At 51.4% G+C, this 12,301-nt stretch overlaps 1 protein-coding gene and 1 long non-coding RNA gene across 2 annotated transcripts; one reads left to right on the forward strand and one right to left on the reverse strand.

The window, feature by feature from the left end:
• Positions 1-4,622: 4,622 nt before the first annotated feature.
• On the forward strand, positions 4,623-12,096 carry LOC307114409. The gene is made up of 3 exons (XR_013815008.1): positions 4,623-4,724; positions 11,541-11,638; positions 11,740-12,096. It is a non-coding gene; the product is annotated as an uncharacterized lncRNA (long non-coding RNA).
• On the reverse strand, positions 9,146-9,851 carry GNGT2 (G protein subunit gamma transducin 2). The gene is made up of 2 exons (XM_079796791.1): positions 9,767-9,851; positions 9,146-9,344 (listed from the first exon to the last, which is right to left on the reverse strand). The coding sequence occupies exons 1-2, from the start codon at positions 9,848-9,850 to the stop codon at positions 9,219-9,221; spliced, it is 210 nt and encodes a 69-aa protein (XP_079652917.1). The 5' UTR covers position 9,851; the 3' UTR covers positions 9,146-9,218.
• Positions 12,097-12,301: the final 205 nt, after the last annotated feature.

Genomic DNA, 12,301 nt, shown 5'->3' on the forward strand with positions numbered 1-12,301 from the left:
GCGGGGCTTGACGGGGGACCTGAGGCTGCACCCCCCCCCCCCCCGCCTGGCGGGGCTTGACGGGGGACCTCAGGCCATGCCCCCCACCCAGCGAGGCTTGACAGGGGATCTCAGGCTGTGTCCCCCACCTGGTGGGGCTTGATGGAGGACCTCAAGGCATGCCCCCCGCCCAGGTCTGGGCTTGGGGACCTCAGGCCACGCCCCCCATCCTGGCGCCTGACCAGGGGACCTGAGGCTACGCCCCCTGTCCGGCAGGGCTTGACAAGGGTGGGACTGGCCGGGTCTGGATCTAGCCCAATTGGATGGGCGGGGGGGGCCGGGTCTGGGTCTCACGCAATTTTGAGGTGCATGTGGGTGGGTGGGGACTGGACTCTGGGTCCCGTGGTGTGCCCCAGACTCTGATAGGAGGTAGGTTTTCATATACATTTTACTAATTTTCTTTCATTTCTGACACTTCTATTATAGAGAAAGGGCAAATAGCAATATTTAATTATTTCCTCTAACTAATCCCCTTTTAATGGGCACGAATTTCATGCACCGGGTCACTAGTATATATATATATATATTTCATTAAATGATGAGAGAGAATCATGGATCAATCGGCTGCCTCCTGCACGCCCCCCCACTGGGTATCGTCCCACAACCTGGGCATGTGCCCTTGGTCGGAATCAAACCTGGGACCCCTCAGTCCACAGGCCGACACTTTATCTACTGAGCCAAACCAGCCAGGCTATGGTTATTTTAAAATCTTCTTTGTACTTTACTGTATTTTCTACATTTCCCATCATAAATGTTTTATCTTTATAATCTGAAAATATAAAATAATTCATTTTTAAAAAGAAAGTGAAAACACTCAAGAAAAAGATAAAATGTGGATGCTGCTTTTTAAAAAGTAAGTGGCCAGATTTCCCCATCAGATTTTCCTGGGAAATGCCAGAGCTCCCAAGGCAACGTGGGGATTTGTGGCAGCTATCACCCAACCTGGGTGGTGAGGGTGCTGAGCAAGGCAGATTCTACCCCAGCTCCCTGTGAGTGGCCTCTGCATGGATAAAGGAGATCGATTAACCTAGCCTTGATAGTGAATATGAATATTTTTTATGTTAACTACTGTACTCAAAGCATCATTGTACCTGTTACTCCATTCATTATCCATTTATTCAGGCTCACAAAAAATTTGGGAGAATATCTTAAAAGTCTCGTATCTTGGACTTTAGCCTTCTTTTCTTTTTAATATATTTTATTGATTTTTTTACAGAGAGGAAGGGAGAGGGATAAAGAGTTAGGAACATCGATGGGAGAGAAACATCGATCAGCTGCCTCCTGCACACCTCCTACTGGGGATGTGCCCGCAACCAAGGTACATGCCCTTGACCGGAATCGAACCTGGGACCTTTCAGTCCACAGGCCGACGCTCTATCCACTGAGCCAAACCAGTTAGGGCTAGCCTTCTTTTCTTAACCCCTGGCCTCACGGTACTTTCTGGGGTGCACTCTACCAAAGTTCAGCCCTCAGATTGAACCCCACCTCAGGCTAACCCCACCTGGGGCAGAGCCCTGACTCGCCCAAAGACATCTGAGGGATGGCGTGCACCGTGGATTTATGTTTGAAGAAACTAGTTATGCTGGGACAAGGGGATTACATATGATCTCTGTTTTCTCTGATCTCTGAACACAAAACTGGAAAGTTGTTTCTTCCTCCTAAGTTCTCCTGGGCCCTCTATAGGGGTTTAGTGAAGTGTTTGGTAAGGTGCTAGTCACATTCAACGAGCAGTAAGTCCTGGGCCCTGTCTCCAAAAGCGTTCACCGCCTAGCCAAGGAGGGGCGGAAAGATGGTAGAGACTGAACCATAGAACACAATTACCTGTAATTCCAGCGAGTAATGGCGAAAGCTGTAAGGGAGAGGATCCTTTATGCACTTGAGGAATGCATGAGTAGAGGGGTTTCAGCAGGGTCTCATTTGGTAAGATTTTTCTGAGGCGGAGAAAGAAGGAGGTGGGAACTGCAAAAGAATTAGGGAATGGGAGTCAGGAGAAGTGGGGAGAGGAAGCCACTCCTTTATCCTTGTACTAGACAGAAGGAACTCTCTCCCATACACTTTCAAAGGCTGTGATCATCACCCTTTAGGGTTTCTTTTGAAATTTTAATTGCAATACCCTCACAGAAGTCCTGTGAGAAGGAAATAGATGGGAAAGCTGAGGCCCAGGGACACTAAAGTCATTTGACATTAAATCAATTCCACATTAAGTCACTCCAGCCTTAATAGAGTGTGCCGAACCAGCACAGCCAAGGGTTCAGTGAGCCTGAGGGAGGGTCGGTGAAGGATGAAGAAAAGACAGACAAAGAGAATAAGCTGGGTCTAGGTGGATCTTCTGTGCCTGGCTGAGGCCACAGAACAGATCCAGACTGCAAGCTGATGGTTTATTTTATAGTCAGAGGTAAACAAGGTAATTTACAATGTTCTTGTAAGTTTTACTTGTTTTGGCAGCACTTGCTGCCCCTCCCACAGCCCACTAGCTACCCAGGAAAGATCTAGGGAGCAGTCACAAGATCAAGCTTAATTATGCTTAGAGGACTGTGCCCTCCAAGCTGGGACTTGTTTGCGACTTTGCCAGCAGGTCAGTCCGAGGCTTAGCCCTATAACCACTCCCTACAATAGAGGGACCCCTTTATCTCACCAAACGAGCTCAAGGGGAGTTTGGTTCTGTCCTCAAAATGGAAAATTGTTAATGTTTCTCTTGACAATAGTCAAGCGTTAGAACAATTTTTTCAAGCAGTACAGAAAAACAAGGCCCTCAAAAATTTACTCCCCTGAGATAACTCATCAACAAGCCTTTTCCCATTTGGGCTAAAAAGGTTCTTGACTGTATGAAGCAGAAACAGACTCTGCGTACCTGAAGCAGAGAAGGGGCTCGTTGGAAGGTGGTCAGGTAATTTACAAGGGAAAGCAGTCAGGAAAGTGGGCAAGAATGAAGGGGAACCAGGCAACCAGGAACCCAGCCAAGGTCAGGATCCTACACAGTCTGGTTAGGACGCCACTTCTGCTGCCAGTGGACATGGAATGGCTGCCATCGCTGGCCCTGTGACCCTGGGTATCACTGCCTCCACTTGTTTTAGAACAAGTTATAAAGCATCCCTGCTTCTGGGAATCTAAGTCCAGCTGGCCAGCTAAGGACACACACTTTCACTCTGGCTACCAGAAGCCTGGAGAATACATCTGTCTTGGGGGACAGCCCTGGTGTCACCCAGACCCACAATGTTGGATCCCCCAAGAAAGGGAGTCAGTCAGAGGTCACAGAGCAAATACATGGCAACTGTTTATGACACAGGTACACAGCTTTTCTGTTTGTATACGTGAGGTTTTATTATATTCGTGCACCACTGGGTTCCCTTGGCCTGGCCTGCGGGATCAGGCTGAAACCAGCTCTCCGACATCCCCCAAGGGGTCCTGGATTGCGAGAGGGCGCAGGACAGCCTAAAGGACCCCACTGGTGCACAATCAGGGCCAGGGAGGAATGCAGGAGGTTAACTCCCATGACAGAGAAAAGATGCAGAATAGCCAACTGGGGAGGGCCCATCTGGCTCAGTCCTGATCAGCAGGACCCCAGCAGCAAGCTAACTTACCGGTCGAAATGTCTGCCCCCTGGTGGTCAGTGCACATCATAGCAAATGGTTGAGCCGCCTTAGCATATCATTAGCATATTATGTTTTGATTGGTTGAACGGATGACTGGACAACCGGACACTTAACATATTAGGCTTTTATTTTATAGGATACTAATTGGTAAGCAGGTTTGTTTTTGTTTGGTTTGTTTAGGCCTGCATCTTTTTTCATGATACTACAATAACTTATGCCTTAAATTCCTGCACAGTATTTATTGTATTGATAGTCAATATTTATTTAATCAGTTTTCACTCAAAGGACATTACGTTTCTATTCTTTACTGTTATAAACAACACAGCTGAGACCATCCAGCACACTTGGCACCTGTCCCAGTAGCTCCTTGGATAAAGTTCCAAAACGAAAACTGCTGGATCAAACGGCATGTAAAGTTTTACCTGTCGCCCGATTGGCCTGAAGGAACAGTACCCAGTTATGCTCTTAGTAAAACTTGGTTTCAAAAGTCCAAAAGGGACTGTCTCTTTCACCGACCTGATGGTAACCTGCAGGTTAAAAGCAAACACCTACCAAGTACCTTTACAAGCTAAACCCGGAACTGGAAGTGAAACCTTCCGAGCAGAACTCAGCTGGGTCCAGCCGCGTGGAACGCCAGGCGTCAGTTGGGGTGCACTCCCTGCTCAAAAATTCGCGCCTGGCGCGCTCGCGTCTGGAACTGGGGTCCCCTCACGCGCCAGCCGGCTCCCCTCCGCGCTCAGCCAAAACCGTCCCTTCCAGACGCACGTGTGTAAACAGATAAATAAAGCAAACGAGGAGGAAGCCCGGGAGGCGGGCGCGGAGCTTCCTGCTGGGGAGCTGGGAGCAGGAGCCGCCTGCCCGGCCTCCAGCCCCGCCCCGCATCCAGCCCCCCCACCCCCTCGCCCCGGGAGCGCCCCCGCCGGCTCCCCGCCCTCCCGGCTTCCCCGGACGCCGGCCAGGACCCCAAAGACAGCAGGAGGCGTGGCGGCTAGACAGGACACCCCGGGGACCGGGAACGGCGGGGACTCCAAAGCCCCCGCTGCTTCGCTCCCGCTCGCCCCTGTGACCCTCGGGCCCAGCGCCCACGGCCAGGTGAACCCGACATTAATCGCTGTTCTGGGGAGACTAGTCGGCCCCCAATTATATGGTTTGAGAAGACTCATGGCCGCCTAGAGCAGCCAGCGGGTCCCATGGTGTAATGGTTAGCACTCTGGACTTTGAATCCAGCGATCCGAGTTCAAATCTCGGTGGGACCTCTCGGGATCTTTTGGTTCCCCAACCCCTGTTTTGGGGGGCTGCTGGCGGCCACGGCCACCTCGGGCTGCGCCGTGCTCCCAGTGACCTGCCCGGCCTCAGTTTAGGGTCCCTCCCCTTCTCGCAAGATGTTTTCTTTTTCTGAGCTTGCCTACGGGTCCCAGTGCGCATGCGTAAGAGTCGGGGCGGAAAAGCCAGCGTCTGTCCCTGGGAGACCGGCACCCGGTTCCTTTACCCGGGAGGGGACGGCCGGAGCGGCCTGACCGACCGGGGATCCTGCTTCGGGTGGCCCACAGCGGCAGTTTGGGACTGGGAGACCCCCCTCCCCGCAAAGCTGCGGGGAATCCTTCTTCCTATTGGCCAGTGTGCAGAGTGCGATGCATTTCGGTTGTATAACCCGGGGCCCTCGGGTCCCGCCGGGCGCACTGGCCCCGCCGAGCCGAGGGGCGCGGGGAGGAAGGCCGGGCTGGGGAGGAGGGGCGGGTTTGGCGGTCAGTCCGGCTGTGAATCGGTCCGATACTGACGTGTGTGTGTGTCAGTTTTGGTTGTCAGATATTCAGGCAGTGAGGTTTTCTGTCGTTTTCCTTTAGATTCTTTAAAAAAAATTTTTTTTTCAATTACAGTTTACATTCCATTTTATTTTGTATTAGTTTCAGGTGGAGAGCATAGTGTTTAGACAACCATATACGTTACAAGTGTCCCTTCCTCCCGGTATTTCTAGTACCCAACTGGCACCGTACACAGTTATTACAATATTGTTGACTATATTTCCTACACCACACACTCTGTTACAATCAGGAAACACACACACACACACACACACACACACACACACACACACACACCTCCTTCGTTAAGCGTACCCGTTCTTCAGTCTGTCTCAGCGGGTCAGAACATCTCTGCTGTCTGTTTCTCATCTTATCCGTGCATGATTTCTCCCGAGGGGAGGGGAGGGATCTCTACAGGGTTTACCAACAGGATTGAGCAAAATCTATTGAGGAGTCTGTCCTGGATCCAGGTTTTTGGTGCTGATCAGGCCCAGGTGTTTTGCAGGAAAAGGCGCACCTCTGGGCCGGCAGGGGAAAGACGTGCGTGTAGTGTTGTTTTCTTTGGATTGGTATCTGTCTGGCTTTTGAGAGCTGTCTGTCCCTCTAGGATAAGTGACGAGGGCCCGATGACGCATTTGTGATCTCCCTACAGGGTGATTGGCGCTGTGGTTATTCATTCCCGCCCCTTGGGAAAATGCCATGGTAACAGAGAGGATCCTGGCACTGCTCTGAACCGCTCCCATGAGCTACCTCTCTGCACCCCACCCCATCCCATCCCACTCACTCCTTAAAGATTCAAATGGATTTGTGTGTATGAGCCATCCCAGCCTCAAAAGTACATAGGCATAAGGTGGGAGAACGTGCTCTATCAGATATTAAAGCTTATTGTCAACTATAAACTATAGGGATTGAGACAGTGTGAAACTGGTGCAAGGTTACTGGTGCAAACATACCAATGGAATAGAAGAGAGAGCTCAGCTGCAGCCCCGCACATTCTTGGACAAGTGACATATGACAAAGGTGGCACAATAGGGAAGTGGGGAAAAGGACTGACTTTTCAATGCATTATTCTGGGACCATGGGTGTCATATGGAAAAATATGAAATCAAATTCCTCCCAACGTACACTAAGCAGGGCAATACCTTCCGTGTGAACTGTAGACCTTTGAAAGGAAAAGCAATAAAGCTTTTGGAAAACAATATAGGAGAATATTTTCATGACGTCAGAGTAGGGAAAATCTTAAGACAGAAGATTCTAAAATTTCGATATATGTCATCATCTCTCTATATAAAGCCTAAGCAGCCATTACGACTGGTCGCTATGATGTGCACTGACCACCAGGGGGCAGACACTCAATGCAGGAGCTTCCCCCTGGTGGTCAGTGCTCTCCCACAGCCAACCTCCCACGGACCCTCTCCCAGGCCAGCCCCCATGGCCCCAATCGCAGGCCAGGCCGAGGGACCCCACCCATGCACAAATTCATGCACCAGGCCTCTAGTAATATAATATTATATGTTCTTCTTATCAAAGACCCCAATAAGAAAGTGAAAAGGTAAGCCACAGGCCCTAGCCGATTTGGCTCAATGGATACAGTGTTGGCCCACAGACTGAAGGGTCGTGGGTTCGATTTCGTTCAAGGGCACGTACCTCGGTTGCAGGCTCAATCCCAGGCCCTGGTCAGGGCAAGTACAGGAGGCAACCAATCCATGTGTTTCTCCCACATCGATGTTTCTCTGTCTCTCCTCCTCCCTTCCACTCTCTCTAAAAAATAAATGGAAAAATAACCTCCTGTGAGGATTAACTAACTAAATAAGTAAAATGGGTTAAAAAAAAAAAAAAAAAAGAAGAAGGTAAGCCACAGAGAGGGACCCAGGATAAAGATCCTTCACTCTGAGCCAGCCTGATGCATTTGGAGGATCAGGCTCCATTCCAGGCATCACACAGAGACACTGATAAATTTCATCCTGCCACTAACTTCTGGGTGCAGTTGGGTACCAAAGTTAAATGTTCAGAAGTTGTAACATTTTTCCATGCGAGGTGATGGATGTGTTAACTAAACTTGTCATGGTAATCATTATCATTTATACAGCCATCTGTCAATTATATCTCAATAAGGCTAGAGAAAATTAAAAATAAAAATTCTGAGCCTTATCTGTAAAAGGACAATTATGGCGCCTTTTGAATAGCAGTGTTGCAAGGATCAGTAAAATAGTCATCGCAAAGTCCTTTTCTCTGCGTCCGATCCACAGTCGGCTCAGTATTGGTAACTGCTAGAAAGACAACCAAAATAGTGGAGGCTAAGGAAGCTCAGATTCTTGAGAGAAGAACACATGTTTACATGGGGAAGAAAACACACTTGGAGGGCTGCCACAGAGGCAGAGGAGAACTCGTGGGTGGATGTCAGAGAGACAAATAGGAAGAACTTTCTAACGATTTGAGCTGTCCATCAACAGAACAGGCTTGAGAAATTCTGAGCTTCTGATGCCTGGAAGTCTGCTGGGGGGTCTCCAAGGTCTTTGCCACTTGGGGGTGTAGGAAGATTTCTGCACTGAAATGGAAGCTGGGGGCTCCACAGAGGTGGCCTTGCCCTCCGCTCTGAGATTTGATTCTGCTGTGAGTCCTCACATGTTCTCAGGATTTGACTCACGCCCACTCAAGACCTTTCACATCATTTATCCAGTGGCTTTCACCGTTTGTTTGTTTTGTTTGTTTGTTTATTTCTTTCTACCAAGATCCTTGGTAAGATATCTGTTTACATCACAATCCAGTACACACATACACAAAACTGAAACAGAAGTTTAAGAAATAAACTGACCGGCGTGGCTCAGTGGTTGAGCATGAACCTATGAACCAGAAGGTCACGGTTCGATTCCTGGTCAGGGCACATGCCTGGGTTGTGGGCTCGATCCCCAGTGGTGGGCATGCAGGAGGCAGCCAATCAACGATTCTCTCTCATCATTGATGTTTCTCTCTCTCTCTCTCTCCCTCTCCCTTCCTCTCTGTAATCAATAAAAAATATATACTTTAAAAAAGTTTAAGCCGAAACCGGTTTGGCTCAGTGGATAGAGCGTCGGCCTGCGGACTGAAGGGTCCCAGGTTCGATTCCGGTCAAGGGCACGTGCCTTGGTTGCGGGCACACCCCATTAGGGGGTGTGCAGGAGGCAGCTGATCGATGTTTCTCTCTCATCGATGTTTCTAGCTCTCTATCCCTCTCCCTTCCTCTCTGTAAAAAAATCAATAAAATATATTTTAAAAAAAAGTTTAAGAAACAGTATTCACCTTTGCTACATGTACACTCATATTTTTTTTCCTTTTTAAAAGTTGATTTCAATCTACTAAATTGATTTCATAACTCACTAATGGTACTTAACTCACATTTAGTAAAACACTATGAGCTCGCCACCACCCCTCCTGTCCCTCCCTCCCCTCCTAGCTCCATCCTCTCCGAAACCCCCTCCACATTTCCTTCTGTTCCATCCCCAGTAGCTCAGGGTAGAACCTCTCGGCCTCCCCAACAACAGTTCCCTTGAAGGAAGTGCCCCCAAGAGCAGCATCTTCCAGAAGATGGCGCCTGCAGTATGTGGTCCCTGACCAGTCACCCACAGAGGGCAAAGCGCCCGGACCCCCCCCCACCCCCCCCCGGAAGCCAGGTCTGTCTCTTTCCTCGTTCTGTGACTGAGAGAAGGTGGAAATTCACTGACTGTCGGGGCGTCCCAGGACAGTAGGTTCTGGGGGAGGAGCGGGGCTGAGGAGGGACAGGTCAGGGCGAGGGACTCTGGTAGCATCAGTTTATCACACACGTGCCTTTCTCCTTGCAGGGGTTTTTGTCCTCAGAGACGCCTGTGAGGAGAGGGTCGTTTCCTGCTTGGGCCTCCACATAATCTTTGATTTCCTTTCCTGTCTTGGAGATCTGTGAGAAAGCAAAGCAAGGTTCCAACCTTGTTTATTGCTCAGGATCCATGACTCGGTCAGTTCCCCCAAAATAGGCTCTGGACGGGGTAGAGAGAGAGGCCAGAGAGAAGAACGATGAAAGGGACAGGCAGGTGTGAGGGGGGTGGCAGTTCCTTGTCCAGAACCACAAAGCCTGACTTGCCTGCAAGGGATGCTGGCCCAGAGCCAGGGCTGGGCAGGCGCGGAGGGTCTGTCCTGTGCATCTCCCTGGGGTCAAACCCCAGCCTCCTTACCCCATCCCAGAGGCACCTCCTGCTCCTTCCCCTGCCCTGGAGAGGTCCCACCACCCCACTGTCCATCACTTCCTCCTTCGGGTTCCAGCTCCGTGAGAACTAGGGAGGGATGGAGAAGAGGGAGCAGGGAAGGGAGGAGGAGACTCACCGGAGCTCTCGGGTTCTTCACTTCCTTCTTCAGCCGCTCCACCTCCACCCTCAATAGCTCCTCCTCGCTGAGCTCCTGGGCCATCCTGCCCTGGACAGACCTGGTCCTGGAAAGGATTTTGCAGCCAGAATTGCAAATCCCCTGGGCTCCCCCAGCTCCCTCCTCTGTACTCTCTACACCTCAACGTCTATCCTCTTCCCTGCCATGTCCCTCAGTTCAGGCCCCTCATTGCTCACCATTTCTTCACTGCATCCTCCCCACCCCACCTCTAGCACGAGTCTAGGCTCAGGAGGAGAGGATGATCCCAGTCTGGTGGGGGAGGCACTCTTTATCCTCAGGTAAGGACCTGTCTATGGAGGAAACAGGAGTCAGAGCATGGGGAAGGGAGAGAAAAGAGTTTCTTCCTGCCCTGGCTGGTTTGGCTCAGTGGACAGAGCTTCGGCCTGCAGACTGAAGGGTCCCAGGTTCGATTCCAGTCAAGGGCACATGCCTGGGTTGTGGGCTCGATCCCCAGTGTGGGGCGTGCAGGGGGCAGCCAATCAATAATTCTCTCTCATCATTGATGTTTCTCTCTCTCTCCCTTTCCCTTCCTCTCTGAAATCAACTAAAAAAAAAAAGAGTCTCTGTGAGGGAGATTTGGGGAGCAAAGTATTGTTGCACATACTACACAGGTAGAAGTTTTAAGGAAACTCCAGGTGCTGTCAGGGGAGAGGGAACCCCAGTGGTTAGGAGAAGGGCTCTGGAGCCTGTTAGACTCCAGCTCTGATCCCAGCTCTGCTGCTTCCAAGCGGTGAGGCCTTAGGCAAGTCACTCAACCTTCCTGAGTCTTAGTTTCCCCATCTGCAAAGTGGGCCTAATAATAGTACCTACCTTATACGAGTATTGCGAGTACTAAAAACTAATGCATTTAAAATATTTTAATACATTGCCTGGCACATAAGGAACACAATACATTTATCACTGTTATCATCACCACCAACATCATCGTTACACAGTTATCAGAAAGGCCTGTCAGGTGCCTCCCTTCAGTAATTCTAAGACCAGATCCCAGCCCACTACAGCCTCAGCCCCTCTCACCTGCCAAGGAAGAGCGTGCACTTCAAGCCACTTGTGCCCAACCCAGACAAGATGGTGTCTGAGCCGCCCGCCTCTCATCGGCGGAAAGTCTTTGGATAAAGCAGATGGTCTGGAAGCCCGAGTCGCTGATGCCTAAGCTGCTCTTAGGCTCAGGGTTCTAAGCCCGTCCATTGGCCTGAGCCGCCAAGCTCTCAGTGCCACCAGGGCAGACTCCCTGCCCCCTGCATAAGCCCCACCCCTCTAGGGGCCCCCTTGGCGTAGAGCCTGTTTCCCCAGTCCTCACCCTCCAGCCCTACATGCTCCCCTCCCCCACCTTCTCTCCCAAGCCCTCCCCTCCGCTCCCCTCCCTCTGAGACTGCACTCAGGCGATTCTTCCCAATGAGGCAAGTCCCAGAGCAGCTCTGACTTCCCTCACCCACGAAGCCTTTGTGTCCCTGCTTGGAGCCCCACAACTTCACTTTATAAGCTTCTCCCAGCTCACTCACCATCCACTCATTCAGTAACGTATTCACACAGGATGCTGTGTCAACTAGCGCTAGGGGCCTTGGCCACCTCCAACACCCATTTCCAGGCCTCTTTGCCTCCATGCCTCCCTGAGCCTGGGTGTGGGTCTCCCTCAGCACAGGGCAGAGGGCAGAGGGCAGAGGGCAGAGGGCAGAGGGCATGTATCCTGATCTTTCTCTTGGTCTCCTCCCAGGACCACCCAAGGTGACAGACACTGAGCTCCTGCTCAGGCCGATGCCTGTCCAATGACAAGGGGACCCTCCGGAGGAGCAGATGTTAGGGGACAACATGGTCAGTGAGCGATCTTTTTCTCCTGCCTCTAGGGTGACAGGCTGGGTGCTCAGAGGGGCCGGGAGGAGGCTCGGGATCCATCCTCGCTTTCCCTGCTCCAGGATTTCTAAGAATGTGAGACCACGACAGTACCCTGGAGGTCATCTCGCCAACTCCCTGTTAACGCAGGAAATGGAGCACCCACCTCGGAGGTCAGCTCAGCGCTCTAGCCGCCGCCGCTTCCTAAACCCGAGCAGTTCATCAGGAACGTGAACCTGGTGCTTCTCAAAGCCAAGTCCTCCCTGTTGTCTAACCTGAGTCCGGCACCCTACACGTGGTCCATTGCACCTCATCCTGCCTCCATCGAGCATGTGCACCCCATCGTCACCGCATGGAGCCCTGCAGAGGCTGGACAACACTTCACAGGGGACTCGGGCTGTATCTTCCTGCTGCCCCGTCTGACTCTTCCTACTGTTGCATTGTCCGTCTTCCATTGTTGCTGCTCCGCCACCCTACAGCCCCCCCCCCCCGCCCCCACCCGCACGACTGGTCTCCATATCCTCTCCGCCCTCCACTCCGCTGTCCCTCGGTGACTCATCCCTGGGCTTCCCAAGGAAGCCCCCGCCCTCTGCCCTTTCCTCCCCATCCCTGAGTGGAAAATCTGTCTCCACGCCCCCCCGCCCC

Source organism: Cnephaeus nilssonii (assembly GCF_951640355.1).
Source record: "Cnephaeus nilssonii genome assembly, chromosome: 19".
Classification (NCBI taxonomy): Eukaryota; Metazoa; Chordata; class Mammalia; order Chiroptera; family Vespertilionidae; genus Cnephaeus; species Cnephaeus nilssonii.